Below are 24,832 nucleotides of genomic sequence, written 5' to 3'. Positions count from 1 at the left end.
TTATCTTTGACATGGGCTCTGTTGCTCTTTTGACTATGCGATGTGGGACTCTTATGCTATAACTTCTTGTCTACTAGTGTTCTGTGAGCTACACTTTTATGTAACAGTATTTAAAAATATTCACAACAAAAGTTGTTTTGATAATCAGCTTGATGGCTTATAGTGTTTTTATACTAGTGCTTGTCTTCTAGTCAGTATGCTTGACAAATATCTTAATTATAGTGAAAGCATGTTTTTTTAAATGCTACCTACCAAGTGTTCTCATTTTTTGTTCCATTGCTAGTTCAGTTCAAGTGAAATCATTTTCAATTACAGCTTATGAATTTTTTTAACAAATCAAAGTGGAAATCTTTTTATTTAATATTGTCATTATGCAATGAATAACAACTTCATCGGTAAACAGTAATTACTATAAGTTTTTCATGAGCTGACTTCTAAATCTTGGTAAATTTGCAGTTTGGTTTGAGTGGTCCTTCTTCCATAAATGTTTGAGTGGTTGAGATATGATCCAAATTAAAATGTTAAACCTTTGTAGTGCTGTTTTTAGGACTGCATTTGGGCCAACTGCAGATTATGGAAGGACAACGCACATAATTTGCCAAAGAACTGGACTGTTACTCATGAGAATGCAGAAGTAATATGATTAGTTTATTCATTTTGTAATCATTTTTTCCATGTTTCCCTCAAGAACTTGTCTAGTCACTTTTTTATTAAATTATTTCATGGATTCGTGAAATATAGTTTCCAATTATTCACGGGAAAGATAGCCGTGAGTTAACTAAAAAGGAGACCATAAGAGTGAGGGAAATTCAAAAAAGGTTTCATTATGATTTAAAACCGTAATTCTTACATATTTCAAATCCTATTTTTTTTATAAGATGTTTCATCACCCATGATAACATTTTTTTTTTGTTAAAACATTATAACATGTCAAAAGTGATTGTTAAAAAAATACATGTCAAAAGTAGTTGGGGAGAACCAACATTTAAGAAACCATGTTCCAATTTAATACTACACCATCTTGGATACATTAAGTCCCACATCGGCTAGAATATGGCACAAGTAAGTGTTTCTAAAGGCTTGACATGCTAGTAAGTTCGCCGAGCTGAGTAGCGATAGCTTGTGACCCGAGTGGGGGCAACAAGGTGATGGAACATGGCTTAGGCTTAACAGGTTGGACTAGTTTGTGCACCATGCTGGCCTGTTGTTCAAGTGACTCCAAACGACACAAGAGGGGGGGGTGAATTGTGTGCTAAAAAATGATTAAAAATAAGCACTTAAAATATTTTAACCAAATAAAATAACTTGTAGTGAGAAATAAAAGAGATGAAAGGGTAAGAAGAAAAACACAAAGAAATTATCCTGGTTCGGCCAAAAACAAAGGGCCTACTCCAGTCCCCAAGGAAAGCACCTTGAGATTTCACTACACCAAGCTTTTATAACAGGATAAGCTAATAACCTTTACAACCGAGAACTCTCAACACAAACAATGGGATATCACCTCCCTTGTGCAAGAGCCTCTAAACCAAGAGATATCACCTCTCTTGAAAACCTTGAGATCACACCCAATACAAGTGGAATAAATTGAGTTACAAGATATTATACCATATGTGTAGATAAAACAAATTGAAGCACAAGTACTACAAGTAAACTATGTAGTATAAAAAAGCTCTCAAGATAATATATTAGCAAGTGTAAAATAATGAGAGTGATGAGTATTATTTTTGATATAATATTATGCAAAATTCAGTCCTTATCATGAGCTATCGTAAGACACCTATTTATATTGGACAAATGAAAGTGAGCTGCCTTAAGAACAAATAGCCGTTGGTAATTAAGTGTAAAGTAGCCGTTAGAAACAATTCAGGAAATATATCAATTATCTCTCAATTAGCATTTGCTAAGAATTAAGACACGTTGAAACAATATTATGAGCTAATTGAATAAGTCACAATAAAATCAGTTATGACTTTTTAGTAAGAGATCACGCGAAATCATGATTTAAATGAAAAAAACAATTATGCAATTTTACTAATAAATTATGACTTTTCATGCAAAAATATTTTCATGCAAAATTTTATTTAAATGAAAATTATTGTGAGTGTGTGATATATTTTCAAGAAAGCTTTTTCTACTACTCACATAAAGATCCTAAAAATAGATGGATTACAATCCAATAATTCTATAATCCAAGTCTTGAAAGTTTACTCAACTTTTCCGCTTTTTGCATTCTTTGTCATTCTTAAACTTCTTTTGTCAATCATCAAAAACAACATTGTTCCTGTCAAGGCATATATTCACATTCTCCCCCTTTTTGATGATGACAAACATCTCATGGTGGGATTTGCTCAATGGAGGGTTAGAATAACAATAATTAATAATAAAATATATATCAGAAATAAGCGCAGATTATTCTCCCCCTTTCTATATGCAAACATCTACAAACTACTCCCCCTGAAACATGCAAATCACACAACTCTCCCCCTTTTGGCATTATCAAAAAGCGGGAAAGAAATAATCATGGCAAGGCATATATTCAGAAAAAATAAATCATAAAAATTAATAAAGTGAAAAGAGTAAACCAGTTTTGCTTCTCTTGAATTTGCAATTTCTTTTTGGAGAACTTTCAATAACATCGCCTTGCGATACATAGCCACTTTTTGGTGATGATAGGGACAACTCATTTTTCTCCCATTTCATGTGCTTTGAATAGCCATTAAAAATATAATATTTGAGTTATTGGACTCCAAGCACACCTACAACACAAAATCAATTTTTGGCTTTTGGTACCCAAATCATTTTGGGTCCTTTAGAGTTAGCTTTAGGCAAAGTGCCATTTGAGATTCCTTCCCACCTATTATTTAAATATTGGTTCTTTCTTAAATTACAAATAGATGAAGTATGACCATTTTTGTTGCAATAGAAACATTTAACAAAAGGTCTACTAGAAGTCTTGTTTGAGCTAAAATTTCTTTTAAAAGGTAAAGTGTGTCTTTTTGGTTGATAACCCAAACCGACTTTATTATAGCTTGCCTTTTGATTGCCCAAAATGATGTCTAGTTTGTCTCTACCCATTGTGAATTTTGCAAGAACATTATTCAAATCTTCAACTTTATCTTTCAATATATTGCATTCATTACATTCAATATTTTCTTTGTTGTTTTCACAAGGGGTGTAAGTAGAGACATTACTTACAAAAACTTGTTTCTCTTTAAGAATATCTATTTCCTTATTTAAAACTTCAATTTTTGATTCAAGAGTGGAAATAGTTTTCTTAGAAGTAGAAACAATTTTTTTAAATTTACTAGACTCTTTGTTTAATTCTTCACAAATAAAAAGCAACTCATCATAAGTAAAGTTGGGCTCAGATTCAAATGAATTTACCTCTTCTTCTTGATTAACCATGAGACATAGATTTGCTTCCTCATTATCTGATTCGTCGGATGAATCCGTGTCGTTATCGTCCATTGAAATGTAAGCCCTTCTCCCTTTAGATTCTATTTGTGGTCTTCTATCTAATTTCTCATGTTTCTTTTGATATAGCAGACACTCAGATTTTATATGACCTTTCTTACCACACTTATAGCATGTTGGATTGAAAGAGGTTCCTTCATCACTTTTCTTTTGAGAATTTCGAAATTGTTTTGGTTTAGCTTGGTGTCGCATGAACTTTTTGAAATTTTGAAACATTAAAGCCATGTTCACGTCATCTTCATCAGAACTGTCACCACCTTCAAAGTCACTATTTTTGGTAGTTGCAGCTAAAGCATGCCCTTTCTTTTTCTTTTCTCCTTCTTCATTTTCTATGAGTCGATTTAGTTGCATCTCGTGTTCCTGCAGTTTTCCAAAAAGAGTAGCCAAGTCCATAGATGCTAAATCTCTAGATTCTGAAATGGCAGTCACTTTGGGTTGCCAACTCCGATTTAGACATCCAAGAACTTTGTTAATTAAATCCTCATTATTGAAAGTTTTTCCAAGTGCTCGGAGATGATTAACTATGTGGATGAATCGTGTTTGCATATCTTTTATATTTTCTTCCGATTTCATCCTAAATAGTTCATAGTCACGAGTTAATGTGTTCATTCTTGCCCTCTTGACCTCGGGAGTTCCCTCATGGGTCACTTGAAGGGTGTCCCACATTTCCTTGGCGGTACTACAATTTGAAACTCGGTAAAACTCATCCATGCTTAAAGCAATACTTATGATTGTTTTAGCCTTCAAATTGTATTGTACCTTTTCTTTTTCCTTTTTGGTCCAAAGATTTCTTGGTTTATTCACCACTACATTATTAACTAAACGAGTGGGAATAAAAGGACCATTTTCCACGGCATCCCATATATCAAGGTCTATACCTTGAAGAAAAATTTTCATTTTTTCTTTCCAATAACCATACCATTCACCATTGAAGGGTGGTGGTCTATTTATGGAAATTTCCACATAAAAATTGTTTGAAGTCATCTTGGCTCTTGAGACGATTAGTCTTTAAACAAGAGTCCAAGCTCTGATGCCACTTGTTGTTCAAGTGACTCCAAACGACACAAGAGGGGGGGGGTGAATTGTGTGCTAAAAAATGATTAAAAATAAGCACTTAAAATATTTTAACCAAATAAAATAACTTGTAGTGAGAAATAAAAGAGATGAAAGGGTAAGAAGAAAAACACAAAGAAATTATCCTGGTTCGGCCAAAAACAAAGGGCCTACTCCAATCCCCAAGGAAAGCACCTTGAGATTTCACTACACCAAGCTTTTATAACAGGATAAGCTAATAACCTTTACAACCGAGAACTCTCAACACAAACAATGGGATATCACCTCCCTTGTGCAAGAGCCTCTAAACCAAGAGATATCACCTCTCTTGAAAACCTTGAGATCACACCCAATACAAGTGGAATAAATTGAGTTACAAGATATTATACCATATGTGTAGATAAAACAAATTGAAGCACAAGTACTACAAGTAAACTATGTAGTATAAAAAAGCTCTCAAGATAATATATTAGCAAGTGTAAAATAATGAGAGTGATGAGTATTATTTTTGATATAATATTATGCAAAATTCAGTCCTTATCATGAGCTATCGTAAGACACCTATTTATATTGGACAAATGAAAGTGAGCTGCCTTAAGAACAAATAGCCGTTGGTAATTAAGTGTAAAGTAGCCGTTAGAAACAATTCAGGAAATATATCAATTATCTCTCAATTAGCATTTGCTAAGAATTAAGACACGTTGAAACAATATTATGAGCTAATTGAATAAGTCACAATAAAATCAGTTATGACTTTTTAGTAAGAGATCACGCGAAATCATGATTTAAATGAAAAAAACAATTATGCAATTTTACTAATAAATTATGACTTTTCATGCAAAAATATTTTCATGCAAAATTTTATTTAAATGAAAATTATTGTGAGTGTGTGATATATTTTCAAGAAAGCTTTTTCTACTACTCACATAAAGATCCTAAAAATAGATGGATTACAATCCAATAATTCTATAATCCAAGTCTTGAAAGTTTACTCAACTTTTCCGCTTTTTGCATTCTTTGTCATTCTTAAACTTCTTTTGTCAATCATCAAAAACAACATTGTTCCTGTCAAGGCATATATTCACATGGCCTGCCCGCTCCAAGTTGAGAATTGAGCCATGGGACTTGAGCGAAGGCACGAGTCTTGTGGGTCTTAGAAAGGAGGTTACAACGTGAGGTTGGTTTCACAGAGCAGCGAACACCTCCTCCTCCTAACAGTGGAGGGATTACAGGCCGCTGCACCTCCAGCCCACAACACCTGGTGAGCCTAGCCCCTTGAACCATCATTTTTTGTGGATTCCTATTGGGGTGCCATTTAGGGAAGACGAGCCTCCGCAATAAACTTTATTTATAATTAAAAGTAATATCTTATTGACTATATTATCTTATACTCTCTTTGCGGAGAAATTCTATGTCATATATGAGTATTGAAATGAGTATTTTTTTTGGTAATGAATTGAACCTTTCATGTAAAATCATTTACGCTCAAAAATATGAAAATCGTCCCCGCAATTTAATTTTCTTTCATTTACTAGACATGACTACCGACCCTTACAAACTTGTGTATTTGCAAACACATGTAAGGTTAAATGAAGGAATATTAGGCGCATAAATAAAATAAGAGAAATTTTTTGATGTTGAATTGGTGGGTAGCGCCAGGCAATTGCAGTAGTGCAACACAAAAGCGACACATGAGAGTCCCAATAGCAAGCTATTTTAGTGGACTCTCCCCTTCAAGAAATAAATTTAATATCGCGTGGACCATTGGCCCACATATCAGATATTAAACTGATAAGAACAGATACTACACTTGATCTTAGCCAAAAGGCCGAGAAAGGTATGAGTTGAAATACATCCTTGCTGCGGGTTTTATATTTGACATGGGCTCTGTTGCTCTTTTGACTGTGCGATGTGGGACTCTTATGCTATAACTTCTTGTCTACTAGTGTTCTGTTAGCTACACTTTTATGTAACAGTATTTAAAAATATTCACAACAAAAGTTGTTTTGATAATCAGCTTGATGGCTTAGAGTGTTTCTATACTAGTGCTTGTCTTCTAGTCAGTATGCTTGACAAATATCTTAATTATAGTGAAAGCATGTTTTTTTTAAATGCTACCTACCAAGTGTTCTCATTTTTTGTTCCATTGCTAGTTCAGTTCAAGTGAAATCATTTTCAATTACAGCTTATGAATTTTTTTAACAAATCAAAGTGGAAATCTTTTTATTTAATATTGTCATTATGCAATGAATAACAACTTCATCGGTAAACAGTAATTACTATAAGTTTTTCATGAGCTGGCTTCTAAATCTTGGTAAATTTGCAGTTTGGTTTGAGTGGTCCTTCTTCCATAAATGTTTGAGTGGTTGAGATATGATCCAAATTAAAATGTTAAACCTTTGTAGTGCTGTTTTTAGGACTGCATTTGGGCCAACTGCAGATTATGGAAGGACAACGCACATAATTTGCCAAAGAACTGGACTGTTACTCATGAGAATGCAGAAGTAATATGATTAGTTTATTCATTTTGTAATCATTTTTGCCATGTTTCCCTCAAGAACTTGTCTAGTCACTTTTTTATTAAATTATTTCATGGATTCGTGAAATATAGTTTCCAATTATTCACGGGAAAGATAGCCGTGAGTTAACTAAAAAAGAGACCATAAGAGTGAGAGAAATTCAAAAAAGGTTTCATTATGATTTAAAACCGTAATTCTTACATATTTCAAATCCTATTTTTTTTATAAGATATTTCAACACCCATGATAACATTTTTTTTTGTTAAAACGTTTGTCAAAAGTGATTGTTAAAAAAATACATGTCAAAAGTAGTTGGAGAGAACCAACATTTAAGAAACCATGTTCCAATTTAATACTACACCATCTTGGATACATTGAGTCCCACATCGGATAGAATATGGCACAAGTAAGTGTTTATAAAGGCTTGACATGCTAGTAAGTTCACCGAGCTGAGTAGCGACAGCTTGTGACCCGAGTGGGGGCAACAAGGTGATGGAACATGGCTTAGGCTTAACAGGTTGGACTGGTTTGTGCACCATGCTGGCCTGCCCGCTCCAAGTTGAGAGTTGAGCCATGGGACTTGAGCGAAGGCACGAGTCTTGTGGGTCTTAGAAAGGAGGGTACAGCGTGAGGCTGGTTTCACAGAGCAGCGAACACCTCCTACTCCTAACAGTGGAGGGATTACAGGCCGCTGCACCTCCAGCCCACAACACCTGGTGAGCTTAGCCCCTTGAACCATCATTTTTTGTGGGTTCCTATTGGGGTGCCATTTAGGGAAGACGAGCCTCCACATTAAACTTTATATATAATTAAAAGTAATATCTTATTGACTATAATATCTTATACTCTCTTTGCGGAGAAATTCTATGTTATATATGAGTATTGAACCTTTCATGTAAAATCATTTACGCTAAAAAATATGAAAATCGTCCCCGCAATTTAATTTTCTTTCATTTACTAGACATGACTACCGACCCTTACAAACTTGTGTATTTGCAAATACATGTAAGGTTAAATGAAGGAATATTAGGCGCATAAATAAAATAAGAGAAATTTTTTGATGTTGAATTGGTGGGTAGCGCCAGGCAATTGCAGTAGTGCAACACAAAAGCGACACATGAGAGTCCCAATAGCAAGCTATTTTAGTGGACTCTCCCCTTCAAGAAATAAATTTAATATCGCGTGGACCATTGGCCCACATATCAGATATTAAACTGATAAGAACAGATACTACACTTGATCTTAGCCAAAAGGCCGAGAAAGGTATGAGTTGAAATACATCCTTGCTGCGGGTTTTATATTTGACATGGGCTCTGTTGCTCTTTTGACTGTGCGATGTGGGACTCTTATGCTATAACTTCTTGTCTACTAGTGTTCTGTGAGCTACACTTTTATGTAACAATATTTAAAAATATTCACAACAAAAGTTGTTTTGATAATCAGCTTGATGGCTTATAGTGTTTCTATACTAGTGCTTGTCTTCTAGTCAGTATGCTTGACAAATATCTTAATTATAGTGAAAGCATGTTTTTTTTAAATGCTACCTACCAAGTGTTCTCATTTTTTGTTCCATTGCTAGTTCAGTTCAAGTGAAATCATTTTCAATTACAGCTCATGAATTTTTTTAACAAATCAAAGTGGAAATCTTTTTATTTAATATTGTCATTATGCAATGAATAACAACTTCATCGGTAAACAGTAATTACTATAAGTTTTTCATGAGCTGGCTTCTAAATCTTGGTAAATTTGCAGTTTGGTTTGAGTGGTCCTTCTTCCATAAATGTTTGAGTGGTTGAGATATGATCCAAATTAAAATGTTAAACCTTTGTAGTGCTGTTTTTAGGACTGCATTTGGGCCAACTGCAGATTATGGAAGGACAACACACATAATTTGCCAAAGAACTGGACTGTTACTCATGAGAATGCAGAAGTAATATGATTAGTTTATTCATTTTGTAATCATTTTTGCCATGTTTCCCTCAAGAACTTGTCTAGTCACTTTTTTATTAAATTATTTCATGGATTCGTGAAATATAGTTTCCAATTATTCACGGGAAAGATAGCCGTGAGTTAACTAAAAAAGAGACCATAAGAGTGAGAGAAATTCAAAAAAGGTTTCATTATGATTTAAAACCGTAATTCTTACATATTTCAAATCCTATTTTTTCTATAAGATGTTTCATCACCCATGATAACATTTTTTTTTTGTTAAAACGTTATAACATGTCAAAAGTGATTGTTAAAAAAATACATGTCAAAAGTAGTTGGGGAGAACCAACATTTAAGAAACCATGTTCCAATTTAATACTACACCATCTTGGATACATTAAGTCCCACATCGGCTAGAATATGGCACAAGTAAGTGTTTATAAAGGCTTGACATGCTAGTAAGTTCGCCGAGCTGAGTAGCGACAGCTTGTGACCCGAGTGGGGGCAACAAGGTGATGGAACATGGCTTAGGCTTAACAGGTTGGACTGGTTTGTGCACCATGCTGGCCTGCCCGCTCCAAGTTGAGAGTTGAGCCATGGGACTTGAGCGAAGGCACGAGTCTTGTGGGTCTTAGAAAGGAGGGTACAGCGTGAGGCTGGTTTCACAGAGCAGCGAACACCTCCAACTCCTAACAGTGGAGGGATTACAGGCCGCTGCACCTCCAGCCCACAACACCTGGTGAGCCTAGCCCCTTGAACCATCATTTTTTGTGGGTTCCTATTGGGGTGCCATTTAGGGAAGATGAGCCTCCGCAATAAACTTTATTTATAATTAAAAGTAATATCTTATTGACTATAATATCTTATACTCTCTTTGCGGAGAAATTCTATGTCATATATGAGTATTGAACCTTTCATGTAAAATCATTTACGCTAAAAAATATGAAAATCGTCCCCGCAATTTAATTTTCTTTCATTTACTAGACATGACTACCGACCCTTACAAACTTGTGTATTTGCAAACACATGTAAGGTTAAATGAAGGAATATTAGGCGCATAAATAAAATAAGAGAAATTTTTTGATGTTGAATTGGTGGGTAGCGCCAGGCAATTGCAGTAGTGCAACACAAAAGCCACACATGAGAGTCCCAATAGCAAGCAATTTTAGTGGACTCTCCCCTTCAAGAAATAAATTTAATATCGCGTGGACCATTGGCCCACATATCAGATATTAAACTGATAAGAACAAATACTACACTTGATCTTAGCCAAAAGGCCGAGAAAGGTATGAGTTGAAATACATCCTTGCTGCGGGTTTTATATTTGACATGGGCTCTGTTGCTCTTTTGACTGTGCGATGTGGGACTCTTATGCTATAACTTCTTGTCTACTAGTGTTCTGTGAGCTACACTTTTATGTAACAGTATTTAAAAATATTCACAACAAAAGTTGTTTTGATAATCAGCTTGATGGCTTATAGTGTTTTTATACTAGTGCTTGTCTTCTAGTCAGTATGCTTGACAAATATCTTAATTATAGTGAAAGCATGTTTTTTTAAATGCTACCTACCAAGTGTTCTCATTTTTTGTTCCATTGCTAGTTCAGTTCAAGTGAAATCATTTTCAATTACAGCTTATGAATTTTTTTAACAAATCAAAGTGGAAATCTTTTTATTTAATATTGTCATTATGCAATGAATAACAACTTCATCGGTAAACAGTAATTACTATAAGTTTTTCATGAGCTGGCTTCTAAATCTTGGTAAATTTGCAGTTTGGTTTGAGTGGTCCTTCTTCCATAAATGTTTGAGTGGTTGAGATATGATCCAAATTAAAATGTTAAACCTTTGTAGTGCTGTTTTTAGGACTGCATTTGGGCCAACTGCAGATTATGGAAGGACAACGCACATAATTTGCCAAAGAACTGGACTGTTACTCATGAGAATGCAGAAGTAATATGATTAGTTTATTCATTTTGTAATCATTTTTTCCATGTTTCCCTCAAGAACTTGTCTAGTCACTTTTTTATTAAATTATTTCATGGATTCGTGAAATATAGTTTCCAATTATTCACGGGAAAGATAGCCGTGAGTTAACTAAAAAGGAGACCATAAGAGTGAGGGAAATTCAAAAAAGGTTTCATTATGATTTAAAACCGTAATTCTTACATATTTCAAATCCTATTTTTTTTATAAGATGTTTCATCACCCATGATAACATTTTTTTTTTGTTAAAACGTTATAACATGTCAAAAGTGATTGTTAAAAAAATACATGTCAAAAGTAGTTGGGGAGAACCAACATTTAAGAAACCATGTTCCAATTTAATACTACACCATCTTGGATACATTAAGTCCCACATCGGCTAGAATATGGCACAAGTAAGTGTTTATAAAGGCTTGACATGCTAGTAAGTTCGCCGAGCTGAGTAGCGACAACTTGTGACCCGAGTGGGGGCAACAAGGTGATGGAACATGGCTTAGGCTTAACAGGTTGGACTGGTTTGTGCACCATGCTGGCCTGCCCGCTCCAAGTTGAGAGTTGAGCCATGGGACTTGAGCGAAGGCACGAGTCTTGTGGGTCTTAGAAAGGAGGGTACAGCGTGAGGCTGGTTTCACAGAGCAGCGAACACCTCCTACTCCTAACAGTGGAGGGATTACAGGCCGCTGCACCTCCAGCCCACAACACCTGGTGAGCCTAGCCCCTTGAACCATCATTTTTTGTGGGTTCCTATTGGGGTGCCATTTAGGGAAGACGAGCCTCCACAATAAACTTTATATATAATTAAAAGTAATATCTTATTGACTATAATATCTTATACTCTCTTTGCGGAGAAATTCTATGTCATATATGAGTATTGAACCTTTCATGTAAAATCATTTACGCTAAAAAATATGAAAATCGTCCCCGCAATTTAATTTTCTTTCATTTACTAGACATGACTACCGACCCTTACAAACTTGTGTATTTGCAAATACATGTAAGGTTAAATGAAGGAATATTAGGCGCATAAATAAAATAAGAGAAATTTTTTGATGTTGAATTGGTGGGTAGCGCCAGGCAATTGCAGTAGTGCAACACAAAAGCGACACATGAGAGTCCCAATAGCAAGCTATTTTAGTGGACTCTCCCCTTCAAGAAATAAATTTAATATCGCGTGGACCATTGGCCCACATATCAGATATTAAACTGATAAGAACAGATACTACACTTGATCTTAGCCAAAAGGCCGAGAAAGGTATGAGTTGAAATACATCCTTGCTGCGGGTTTTATATTTGACATGGGCTCTGTTGCTCTTTTGACTGTGCGATGTGGGACTCTTATGCTATAACTTCTTGTCTACTAGTGTTCTGTGAGCTACACTTTTATGTAACAGTATTTAAAAATATTCACAACAAAAGTTGTTTTGATAATCAGCTTGATGGCTTATAGTGTTTCTATACTAGTGCTTGTCTTCTAGTCAGTATGCTTGACAAATATCTTAATTATAGTGAAAGCATGTTTTTTTTAAATGCTACCTACCAAGTGTTCTCATTTTTTGTTCCATTGCTAGTTCAGTTCAAGTGAAATCATTTTCAATTACAGCTCATGAATTTTTTTAACAAATCAAAGTGGAAATCTTTTTATTTAATATTGTCATTATGCAATGAATAACAACTTCATCGGTAAACAGTAATTACTATAAGTTTTTCATGAGCTGGCTTCTAAATCTTGGTAAATTTGCAGTTTGGTTTGAGTGGTCCTTCTTCCATAAATGTTTGAGTGGTTGAGATATGATCCAAATTAAAATGTTAAACCTTTGTAGTGCTGTTTTTAGGACTGCATTTGGGCCAACTGCAGATTATGGAAGGACAACACACATAATTTGCCAAAGAACTGGACTGTTACTCATGAGAATGCAGAAGTAATATGATTAGTTTATTCATTTTGTAATCATTTTTGCCATGTTTCCCTCAAGAACTTGTCTAGTCACTTTTTTATTAAATTATTTCATGGATTCGTGAAATATAGTTTCCAATTATTCACGGGAAAGATAGCCGTGAGTTAACTAAAAAAGAGACCATAAGAGTGAGAGAAATTCAAAAAAGGTTTCATTATGATTTAAAACCGTAATTCTTACATATTTCAAATCCTATTTTTTTTATAAGATGTTTCATCACCCATGATAACATTTTTTTTTTGTTAAAACGTTATAACATGTCAAAAGTGATTGTTAAAAAAATACATGTCAAAAGTAGTTGGGGAGAACCAACATTTAAGAAACCATGTTCCAATTTAATACTACACCATCTTGGATACATTAAGTCCCACATCGGCTAGAATATGGCACAAGTAAGTGTTTATAAAGGCTTGACATGCTAGTAAGTTCGCCGAGCTGAGTAGCGACAGCTTGTGACCCGAGTGGGGGCAACAAGGTGATGGAACATGGCTTAGGCTTAACAGGTTGGACTGGTTTGTGCACCATGCTGGCCTGCCCGCTCCAAGTTGAGAGTTGAGCCATGGGACTTGAGAGAAGGCACGAGTCTTGTGGGTCTTAGAAAGGAGGGTACAGCGTGAGGCTGGTTTCACAGAGCAGCGAACACCTCCTACTCCTAACAGTGGAGGGATTACAGGCCGCTGCACCTCCAGCCCACAACACCTGGTGAGCCTAGCCCCTTGAACCATCATTTTTTGTGGGTTCCTATTGGGGTGCCATTTAGGGAAGATGAGCCTCCGCAATAAACTTTATTTATAATTAAAAGTAATATCTTATTGACTATAATATCTTATACTCTCTTTGCGGAGAAATTCTATGTCATATATGAGTATTGAACCTTTCATGTAAAATCATTTACGCTCAAAAATATGAAAATCGTCCCCGCAATTTAATTTTCTTTCATTTACTAGACATGACTACCGACCCTTACAAACTTGTGTATTTGCAAACACATGTAAGGTTAAATGAAGGAATATTAGGCGCATAAATAAAATAAGAGAAATTTTTTGATGTTGAATTGGTGGGTAGCGCCAGGCAATTGCAGTAGTGCAACACAAAAGCGACACATGAGAGTCCCAATAGCAAGCTATTTTAGTGGACTCTCCCCTTCAAGAAATAAATTTAATATCGCGTGGACCATTGGCCCACATATCAGATATTAAACTGATAAGAACAGATACTACACTTGATCTTAGCCAAAAGGCCGAGAAAGGTATGAGTTGAAATACATCCTTGCTGCGGGTTTTATATTTGACATGGGCTCTGTTGCTCTTTTGACTGTGCGATGTGGGACTCTTATGCTATAACTTCTTGTCTACTAGTGTTCTGTGAGCTACACTTTTATGTAACAGTATTTAAAAATATTCACAACAAAAGTTGTTTTGATAATCAGCTTGATGGCTTATAGTGTTTCTATACTAGTGCTTGTCTTCTAGTCAGTATGCTTGACAAATATCTTAATTATAGTGAAAGCATGTTTTTTTAAATGCTACCTACCAAGTGTTCTCATTTTTTGTTCCATTGCTAGTTCAGTTCAAGTGAAATCATTTTCAATTACAGCTTATGAATTTTTTTAACAAATCAAAGTGGAAATCTTTTTATTTAATATTGTCATTATGCAATGAATAACAACTTCATCGGTAAACAGTAATTACTATAAGTTTTTCATGAGCTGGCTTCTAAATCTTGGTAAATTTGCAGTTTGGTTTGAGTGGTCCTTCTTCCATAAATGTTTGAGTGGTTGAGATATGATCCAAATTAAAATGTTAAACCTTTGTAGTGCTGTTTTTAGGACTGCATTTGGGCCAACTGCAGATTATGGAAGGACAACACACATAATTTGCCAAAGAACTGGACTGTTACTCATGAGAATGCAGAAGTAATATGATTAGTTTATTCATTTTGTAATCATTTTTGCCATGTTTCCCTCAAGAACTTGTCTAGTCACTTTTTTATTAAATTATTTCATGGATTCGTGAAATATAGTTTCCAATTATTCACGGGAAAGATAGCCGTGAGTTAACTAAAAAAAGAGACCATAAGAGTGAGAGAAATTCAAAAAAGGTTTCATTATGATTTAAAACCGTAATTCTTACATATTTCAAATCCTATTTTTTTTATAAGATGTTTCATCACCCATGATAACATTTTTTTTTTTAAAACGTTATAACATGTCAAAAGTGATTGTTAAAAAAATACATGTCAAAAGTAGTTGGGGAGAACCAACATTTAAGAAACCATGTTCCAATTTAATACTACACCATCTTGGATACATTAAGTCCCACATCGGCTAGAATATGGCACAAGTAAGTGTTTATAAAGGCTTGACATGCTAGTAAGTTCGCCGAGCTGAGTAGCGACAGCTTGTGACCCGAGTGGGGGCAACAAGGTGATGGAACATGGCTTAGGCTTAACAGGTTGGACTGGTTTGTGCACCATGCTGGCCTGCCCGCTCCAAGTTGAGAGTTGAGCCATGGGACTTGAGCGAAGGCACGAGTCTTGTGAGTCTTAGAAAGGAGGGTACAGCGTGAGGCTGGTTTCACAGAGCAGCGAACACCTCCTACTCCTAACAGTGGAGGGATTACAGGCCGCTGCACCTCCAGCCCACAACACCTGGTGAGCCTAGCCCCTTGAACCATCATTTTTTGTGGGTTCCTATTGGGGTGCCATTTAGGGAAGATGAGCCTCCGCAATAAACTTTATTTATAATTAAAAGTAATATCTTATTGACTATAATATCTTATACTCTCTTTGCGGAGAAATTCTATGTCATGTATGAGTATTGAACCTTTCATGTAAAATCATTTACGCTCAAAAATATGAAAATCGTCCCCACAATTTTATTTTCTTTCATTTACTAGACATGACTACCGACCCTTACAAACTTGTGTATTTGCAAACACATGTAAGGTTAAATGAAGGAATATTAGGCGCATAAATAAAATAAGAGAAATTTTTTGATGTTGAATTGGTGGGTAGCGCCAGGCAATTGCAGTAGTGCAACACAAAAGCGACACATGAGAGTCCCAATAGCAAGCTATTTTAGTGGACTCTCCCCTTCAAGAAATAAATTTAATATCGCGTGGACCATTGGCCCACATATCAGATATTAAACTGATAAGAACAAATACTACACTTGATCTTAGCCAAAAGGCCGAGAAAGGTATGAGTTGAAATACATCCTTGCTGCGGGTTTTATATTTGACATGGGCTCTGTTGCTCTTTTGACTGTGCGATGTGGGACTCTTATGCTATAACTTCTTGTCTACTAGTGTTCTGTGAGCTACACTTTTATGTAACAGTATTTAAAAATATTCACAACAAAAGTTGTTTTGATAATCAGCTTGATGGCTTATAGTGTTTTTATACTAGTGCTTGTCTTCTAGTCAGTATGCTTGACAAATATCTTAATTATAGTGAAAGCATGTTTTTTTAAATGCTACCTACCAAGTGTTCTCATTTTTTGTTCCATTGCTAGTTCAGTTCAAGTGAAATCATTTTCAATTACAGCTTATGAATTTTTTTAACAAATCAAAGTGGAAATCTTTTTATTTAATATTGTCATTATGCAATGAATAACAACTTCATCGGTAAACAGTAATTACTATAAGTTTTTCATGAGCTGGCTTCTAAATCTTGGTAAATTTGCAGTTTGGTTTGAGTGGTCCTTCTTCCATAAATGTTTGAGTGGTTGAGATATGATCCAAATTAAAATGTTAAACCTTTGTAGTGCTGTTTTTAGGACTGCATTTGGGCCAACTGCAGATTATGGAAGGACAACACACATAATTTGCCAAAGAACTGGACTGTTACTCATGAGAATGCAGAAGTAATATGATTAGTTTATTCATTTTGTAATCATTTTTGCCATGTTTCCCTCAAGAACTTGTCTAGTCACTTTTTTATTAAATTATTTCATGGATTCGTGAAATATAGTTTCCAATTATTCACGGGAAAGATAGCCGTGAGTTAACTAAAAAGGAGACCATAAGAGTGAGGGAAATTCAAAAAAGGTTTCATTATGATTTAAAACCGTAATTCTTACATATTTCAAATCCTATTTTTTTTATAAGATAGTTTCAACACCCATGATAACATTTTTTTTGTTAAAACGTTATAACATGTCAAAAGTGATTGTTAAAAAAATACATGTCAAAAGTAGTTGGGGAGAACCAACATTTAAGAAACCATGTTCCAATTTAATACTACACCATCTTGGATACATTGAGTCCCACATCGGCTAGAATATGGCACACGTAAGTGTTTATAAAGGCTTGACATGCTAGTAAGTTCGCCGAGCTGAGTAGCGACAGCTTGTGACCCGAGTGGGGGCAACAAGGTGATGGAACATGGCTTAGGCTTAACAGGTTGGACTGGTTTGTGCACCATGCTGGCCTGCCCGCTCCAAGTTGAGAGTTGAGCCATGGGACTTGAGCGAAGGCACGAGTCTTGTGGGTCTTAGAAAGGAGGGTACAGCGTGAGGCTGGTTTCACAGAGCAGCGAATACCTCCTACTCCTAACAGTGGAGGGATTACAGGCCGCTGCACCTCTAGCCCACAACACCTGGTGAGCCTAGCCCCTTGAACCATCATTTTTTGTGGGTTCCTATTGGGGTGCCATTTAGGGAAGACGAGCCTCCGCAATAAACTTTATTTATAATTAAAAGTAATATCTTATTGACTATAATATCTTATACTCTCTTTGCGGAGAAATTCTATGTCATATATGAGTATTGAACCTTTCATGTAAAATCATTTACGCTCAAAAATATGAAAATCGTCCCCGCAATTTAATTTTCTTTCATTTACTAGACATGACTACCGACCCTTACAAACTTGTGTATTTGCAAACACATGTAAGGTTAAATGAAGGAATATTAGGCGCATAAATAAAATAAGAGAAATTTTTTGATGTTGAATTGGTGGGTAGCGCCAGGCAATTGCAGTAGTGCAACACAAAAGCGACACATGAGAGTCCCAATAGCAAGCTATTTTAGTGGACTCTCCCCTTCAAGAAATAAATTTAATATCGCGTGGACCATTGGCCCACATATCAGATATTAAACTGATAAGAACAGATACTACACTTGATCTTAGCCAAAAGGCCGAGAAAGGTATGAGTTGAAATACATCCTTGCTGCGGGTTTTATATTTGACATGGGCTCTGTTGCTCTTTTGACTGTGCGATGTGGGACTCTTATGCTATAACTTCTTGTCTACTAGTGTTCTGTGAGCTACACTTTTATGTAACAGTATTTAAAAATATTCACAACAAAAGTTGTTTTGATAATCAGCTTGATGGCTTATAGTGTTTTTATACTAGTGCTTGTCTTCTAGTCAGTATGCTTGACAAATATCTTAATTATAGTGAAAGCATGTTTTTTTAAATGCTACCTACCAAGTGTTCTCATTTTTTGTTCCATTGCTAGTTCAGTTCAAGTGAAATCATTTTCAATTACAGCTTATGAATTTTTTTAACAAATCAAAGTGGAAATCTTTTTATTTAATATTGTCATTATGCAATGAATAACAACTTCATCGGTAAACAGTAATTACTATAAGTTTTTCATGAGCTGGCTTCTAAATCTTGGTAAATTTGCAGTTTGGTTTGAGTGGTCCTTCTTCCATAAATGTTTGAGTGGTTGAGATATGATCCAAATTAAAATGTTAAACCTTTGTAGTGCTGTTTTTAGGACTGCATTTGGGCCAACTGCAGATTATGGAAGGACAACACACATAATTTGCCAAAGAACTGGACTGTTACTCATGAGAATGCAGAAGTAATATGATTAGTTTATTCATTTTGTAATCATTTTTGCCATGTTTCCCTCAAGAACTTGTCTAGTCACTTTTTTATTAAATTATTTCATGGATTCGTGAAATATAGTTTCCAATTATTCACGGGAAAGATAGCCGTGAGTTAACTAAAAAGGAGACCATAAGAGTGAGGGAAATTCAAAAAAGGTTTCATTATGATTTAAAACCGTAATTCTTACATATTTCAAATCCTATTTTTTTTATAAGATAGTTTCAACACCCATGATAACATTTTTTTTGTTAAAACGTTATAACATGTCAAAAGTGATTGTTAAAAAAATACATGTCAAAAGTAGTTGGGGAGAACCAACATTTAAGAAACCATGTTCCAATTTAATACTACACCATCTTGGATACATTGAGTCCCACATCGGCTAGAATATGGCACAAGTAAGTGTTTATAAAGGCTTGACATGCTAGTAAGTTCGCCGAGCTGAGTAGCGACAGCTTGTGACCCGAGTGGGGGCAACAAGGTGATGGAACATGGCTTAGGCTTAACAGGTTGGACTGGTTTGTGCACCATGCTGGCCTGCCCGCTCCAAGTTGAGAGTTGAGCCATGGGACTTGAGCGAAGGCACGAGTCTTGTGAGTCTTAGAAAGGAGGGTACAGCGTGAGGCTGGTTTCACAGAGCAGCGAACACCTCCTACTCCTAACAGTGGAGGGATTACAGGCCGCTGCACCTCCAGCCCACAACACCTGGTGAGCCTAGCCCCTTGAACCATCATTTTTTGTGGGTTCCTATTGGGGTGCCATTTAGGGAAGATGAGCCTCCGCAATAAACTTTATTTATAATTAAAAGTAATATCTTATTGACTATAATATCTTATACTCTCTTTGCGGAGAAATTCTATGTCATGTATGAGTATTGAACCTTTCATGTAAAATCATTTACGCTCAAAAATATGAAAATCGTCCCCACAATTTAATTTTCTTTCATTTACTAGACATGACTACCGACCCTTACAAACTTGTGTATTTGCAAACACATGTAAGGTTAAATGAAGGAATATTAGGCGCATAAATAAAATAAGAGAAATTTTTTGATGTTGAATTGGTGGGTAGCGCCAGGCAATTGCAGTAGTGCAACACAAAAGCGACACATGAGAGTCCCAATAGCAAGCTATTTTAGTGGACTCTCCCCTTCAAGAAATAAATTTAATATCGCGTGGACCATTGGCCCACATATCAGATATTAAACTGATAAGAACAAATACTACACTTGATCTTAGCCAAAAGGCCGAGAAAGGTATGAGTTGAAATACATCCTTGCTGCGGGTTTTATATTTGACATGGGCTCTGTTGCTCTTTTGACTGTGCGATGTGGGACTCTTATGCTATAACTTCTTGTCTACTAGTGTTCTGTGAGCTACACTTTTATGTAACAGTATTTAAAAATATTCACAACAAAAGTTGTTTTGATAATCAGCTTGATGGCTTATAGTGTTTTTATACTAGTGCTTGTCTTCTAGTCAGTATGCTTGACAAATATCTTAATTATAGTGAAAGCATGTTTTTTTAAATGCTACCTACCAAGTGTTCTCATTTTTTGTTCCATTGCTAGTTCAGTTCAAGTGAAATCATTTTCAATTACAGCTTATGAATTTTTTTAACAAATCAAAGTGGAAATCTTTTTATTTAATATTTTCATTATGCAATGAATAACAACTTCATCGGTAAACAGTAATTACTATAAGTTTTTCATGAGCTGGCTTCTAAATCTTGGTAAATTTGCAGTTTGGTTTGAGTGGTCCTTCTTCCATAAATGTTTGAGTGGTTGAGATATGATCCAAATTAAAATGTTAAACCTTTGTAGTGCTGTTTTTAGGACTGCATTTGGGCCAACTGCAGATTATGGAAGGACAACACACATAATTTGCCAAAGAACTGGACTGTTACTCATGAGAATGCAGAAGTAATATGATTAGTTTATTCATTTTGTAATCATTTTTGCCATGTTTCCCTCAAGAACTTGTCTAGTCACTTTTTTATTAAATTATTTCATGGATTCGTGAAATATAGTTTCCAATTATTCACGGGAAAGATAGCCGTGAGTTAACTAAAAAGGAGACCATAAGAGTGAGGGAAATTCAAAAAAGGTTTCATTATGATTTAAAACCGTAATTCTTACATATTTCAAATCCTATTTTTTTTATAAGATAGTTTCAACACCCATGATAACATTTTTTTTTTGTTAAAACGTTATAACATGTCAAAAGTGATTGTTAAAAAAATACATGTCAAAAGTAGTTGGGGAGAACCAACATTTAAGAAACCATGTTCCAATTTAATACTACACCATCTTGGATACATTGAGTCCCACATCGGCTAGAATATGGCACAAGTAAGTGTTTATAAAGGCTTGACATGCTAGTAAGTTCGCCGAGCTGAGTAGCGACAGCTTGTGACCCGAGTGGGGGCAACAAGGTGATGGAACATGGCTTAGGCTTAACAGGTTGGACTGGTTTGTGCACCATGCTGGCCTGCCCGCTCCAAGTTGAGAGTTGAGCCATGGGACTTGAGCGAAGGCACGAGTCTTGTGAGTCTTAGAAAGGAGGGTACAGCGTGAGGCTGGTTTCACAGAGCAGCGAACACCTCCTACTCCTAACAGTGGAGGGATTACAGGCCGCTGCACCTCCAGCCCACAACACCTGGTGAGCCTAGCCCCTTGAACCATCATTTTTTGTGGGTTCCTATTGGGGTGCCATTTAGGGAAGATGAGCCTCCGCAATAAACTTTATTTATAATTAAAAGTAATATCTTATTGACTATAATATCTTATACTCTCTTTGCGGAGAAATTCTATGTCATGTATGAGTATTGAACCTTTCATGTAAAATCATTTACGCTCAAAAATATGAAAATCGTCCCCACAATTTTATTTTCTTTCATTTACTAGACATGACTACCGACCCTTACAAACTTGTGTATTTGCAAACACATGTAAGGTTAAATGAAGGAATATTAGGCGCATAAATAAAATAAGAGAAATTTTTTGATGTTGAATTGGTGGGTAGCGCCAGGCAATTGCAGTAGTGCAACACAAAAGCGACACATGAGAGTCCCAATAGCAAGCTATTTTAGTGGACTCTCCCCTTCAAGAAATAAATTTAATATCGCGTGGACCATTGGCCCACATATCAGATATTAAACTGATAAGAACAAATACTACACTTGATCTTAGCCAAAAGGCCGAGAAAGGTATGAGTTGAAATACATCCTTGCTGCGGGTTTTATATTTGACATGGGCTCTGTTGCTCTTTTGACTGTGCGATGTGGGACTCTTATGCTATAACTTCTTGTCTACTAGTGTTCTGTGAGCTACACTTTTATGTAACAGTATTTAAAAATATTCACAACAAAAGTTGTTTTGATAATCAGCTTGATGGCTTATAGTGTTTTTATACTAGTGCTTGTCTTCTAGTCAGTATGCTTGACAAATATCTTAATTATAGTGAAAGCATGTTTTTTTAAATGCTACCTACCAAGTGTTCTCATTTTTTGTTCCATTGCTAGTTCAGTTCAAGTGAAATCATTTTCAATTACAGCTTATGAATTTTTTTAACAAATCAAAGTGGAAATCTTTTTATTTAATATTTTCATTATGCAATGAATAACAACTTCATCGGTAAACAGTAATTACTATAAGTTTTTCATGAGCTGGCTTCTAAATCTTGGTAAATTTGCAGTTTGGTTTGAGTGGTCCTTCTTCCATAAATGTTTGAGTGGTTGAGATATGATCCAAATTAAAATGTTAAACCTTTGTAGTGCTGTTTTTAGGACTGCATTTGGGCCAACTGCAGATTATGGAAGGACAACACACATAATTTGCCAAAGAACTGGACTGTTACTCATGAGAATGCAGAAGTAATATGATTAGTTTATTCATTTTGTAATCATTTTTGCCATGTTTCCCTCAAGAACTTGTCTAGTCACTTTTTTATTAAATTATTTCATGGATTCGTGAAATATAGTTTCCAATTATTCACGGGAAAGATAGCCGTGAGTTAACTAAAAAGGAGACCATAAGAGTGAGGGAAATTCAAAAAAGGTTTCATTATGATTTAAAACCGTAATTCTTACATATTTCAAATCCTATTTTTTTTATAAGATATTTCATCACCCATGATAACATTTTTTTTTGTTAAAACGTTATAACATGTCAAAAGTGATTGTTAAAAAAATACATGTCAAAAGTAGTTGGGGAGAACCAACATTTAAGAAACCATGTTCCAATTTAATACTACACCATCTTGGATACATTGAGTCCCACATCGGCTAGAATATGGCACAAGTAAGTGTTTATAAAGGCTTGACATGCTAGTAAGTTCGCCGAGCTGAGTAGCGACAGCTTGTGACCCGAGTGGGGGCAACAAGGTGATGGAACATGGCTTAGGCTTAACAGGTTGGACTGGTTTGTGCACCATGCTGGCCTGCCCGCTCCAAGTTGAGAGTTGAGCCATGGGACTTGAGCGAAGGCACGAGTCTTGTGGGTCTTAGAAAGGAGGGTACAGCGTGAGGCTGGTTTCACAGAGCAGCGAACACCTCCTACTCCTAACAGTGGAGGGATTACAGGCCGCTGCACCTCCAGCCCACAACACCTGGTGAGCCTAGCCCCTTGAACCATCATTTTTTGTGGGTTCCTATTGGGGTGCCATTTAGGGAAGATGAGCCTCCGCAATAAACTTTATTTATAATTAAAAGTAATATCTTATTGACTATAATATCTTATACTCTCTTTGCGGAGAAATTCTATGTCATATATGAGTATTGAACCTTTCATGTAAAATCATTTACGCTCAAAAATATGAAAATCGTCCCCGCAATTTAATTTTCTTTCATTTACTAGACATGACTACCGACCCTTACAAACTTGTGTATTTGCAAACACATGTAAGGTTAAATGAAGGAATATTAGGCGCATAAATAAAATAAGAGAAATTTTTTGATGTTGAATTGGTGGGTAGCGCCAGGCAATTGCAGTAGTGCAACACAAAAGCGACACATGAGAGTCCCAATAGCAAGCTATTTTAGTGGACTCTCCCCTTCAAGAAATAAATTTAATATCGCGTGGACCATTGGCCCACATATCAGATATTAAACTGATAAGAACAGATACTACACTTGATCTTAGCCAAAAGGCCGAGAAAGGTATGAGTTGAAATACATCCTTGCTGCGGGTTTTATATTTGACATGGGCTCTGTTGCTCTTTTGACTGTGCGATGTGGGACTCTTATGCTATAACTTCTTGTCTACTAGTGTTCTGTGAGCTACACTTTTATGTAACAGTATTTAAAAATATTCACAACAAAAGTTGTTTTGATAATCAGCTTGATGGCTTATAGTGTTTTTATACTAGTGCTTGTCTTCTAGTCAGTATGCTTGACAAATATCTTAATTATAGTGAAAGCATGTTTTTTTAAATGCTACCTACCAAGTGTTCTCATTTTTTGTTCCATTGCTAGTTCAGTTCAAGTGAAATCATTTTCAATTACAGCTTATGAATTTTTTTAACAAATCAAAGTGGAAATCTTTTATTTAATATTTTCATTATGCAATGAATAACAACTTCATCGGTAAACAGTAATTACTATAAGTTTTTCATGAGCTGGCTTCTAAATCTTGGTAAATTTGCAGTTTGGTTTGAGTGGTCCTTCTTCCATAAATGTTTGAGTGGTTGAGATATGATCCAAATTAAAATGTTAAACCTTTGTAGTGCTGTTTTTAGGACTGCATTTGGGCCAACTGCAGATTATGGAAGGACAACGCACATAATTTGCCAAAGAACTGGACTGTTACTCATGAGAATGCAGAAGTAATATGATTAGTTTATTCATTTTGTAATCATTTTTGCCATGTTTCCCTCAAGAACTTGTCTAGTCACTTTTTTATTAAATTATTTCATGGATTCGTGAAATATAGTTTCCAATTATTCACGGGAAAGATAGCCGTGAGTTAACTAAAAAGGAGACCATAAGAGTGAGGGAAATTCAAAAAAGGTTTCATTATGATTTAAAACCGTAATTCTTACATATTTCAAATCCTATTTTTTTTATAAGATATTTC

The 24,832-nt window shown here is 35.5% G+C and overlaps 1 protein-coding gene and 10 non-coding genes across 11 annotated transcripts; all 11 read right to left on the bottom strand.

Moving 5' to 3' along the window:
- Positions 1-2,769: 2,769 nt before the first annotated feature.
- On the bottom strand, positions 2,770-4,458 carry LOC123914840. Its single transcript, XM_045966006.1, has one exon. The coding sequence runs from the start codon at positions 4,456-4,458 to the stop codon at positions 2,770-2,772; it is 1,689 nt and encodes a 562-aa protein (XP_045821962.1).
- A 1,714-nt stretch (positions 4,459-6,172) lies between these two features.
- LOC123919278 lies at positions 6,173-6,368 on the bottom strand. The gene has a single exon (XR_006813185.1). It is a non-coding gene; the product is annotated as a U2 spliceosomal RNA (small nuclear RNA).
- Positions 6,369-8,117: 1,749 nt separating this feature from the next.
- LOC123919277 lies at positions 8,118-8,313 on the bottom strand. Its single transcript, XR_006813184.1, has one exon. It is a non-coding gene; the product is annotated as a U2 spliceosomal RNA (small nuclear RNA).
- Positions 8,314-10,069: 1,756 nt separating this feature from the next.
- Positions 10,070-10,265, bottom strand: LOC123919103. Its single transcript, XR_006813033.1, has one exon. It is a non-coding gene; the product is annotated as a U2 spliceosomal RNA (small nuclear RNA).
- Positions 10,266-12,020: 1,755 nt separating this feature from the next.
- Positions 12,021-12,216, bottom strand: LOC123919276. Its single transcript, XR_006813183.1, has one exon. It is a non-coding gene; the product is annotated as a U2 spliceosomal RNA (small nuclear RNA).
- A 1,756-nt stretch (positions 12,217-13,972) lies between these two features.
- LOC123919275 lies at positions 13,973-14,168 on the bottom strand. Its single transcript, XR_006813182.1, has one exon. It is a non-coding gene; the product is annotated as a U2 spliceosomal RNA (small nuclear RNA).
- Positions 14,169-15,922: 1,754 nt separating this feature from the next.
- Positions 15,923-16,118, bottom strand: LOC123919093. The gene has a single exon (XR_006813023.1). It is a non-coding gene; the product is annotated as a U2 spliceosomal RNA (small nuclear RNA).
- Positions 16,119-17,872: 1,754 nt separating this feature from the next.
- LOC123919274 lies at positions 17,873-18,068 on the bottom strand. The gene has a single exon (XR_006813181.1). It is a non-coding gene; the product is annotated as a U2 spliceosomal RNA (small nuclear RNA).
- Positions 18,069-19,822: 1,754 nt separating this feature from the next.
- On the bottom strand, positions 19,823-20,018 carry LOC123919092. Its single transcript, XR_006813022.1, has one exon. It is a non-coding gene; the product is annotated as a U2 spliceosomal RNA (small nuclear RNA).
- Positions 20,019-21,774: 1,756 nt separating this feature from the next.
- LOC123919091 lies at positions 21,775-21,970 on the bottom strand. Its single transcript, XR_006813021.1, has one exon. It is a non-coding gene; the product is annotated as a U2 spliceosomal RNA (small nuclear RNA).
- A 1,754-nt stretch (positions 21,971-23,724) lies between these two features.
- On the bottom strand, positions 23,725-23,920 carry LOC123919272. The gene has a single exon (XR_006813180.1). It is a non-coding gene; the product is annotated as a U2 spliceosomal RNA (small nuclear RNA).
- Positions 23,921-24,832: the final 912 nt, after the last annotated feature.

Source organism: Trifolium pratense, linkage group LG3 (assembly GCF_020283565.1).
Source record: "Trifolium pratense cultivar HEN17-A07 linkage group LG3, ARS_RC_1.1, whole genome shotgun sequence".
Taxonomy (NCBI): domain Eukaryota; kingdom Viridiplantae; phylum Streptophyta; class Magnoliopsida; order Fabales; family Fabaceae; genus Trifolium; species Trifolium pratense.
Note: the sequence above shows the minus strand (reverse complement) of the source record. Positions and strands in the feature narration are given on the sequence as shown.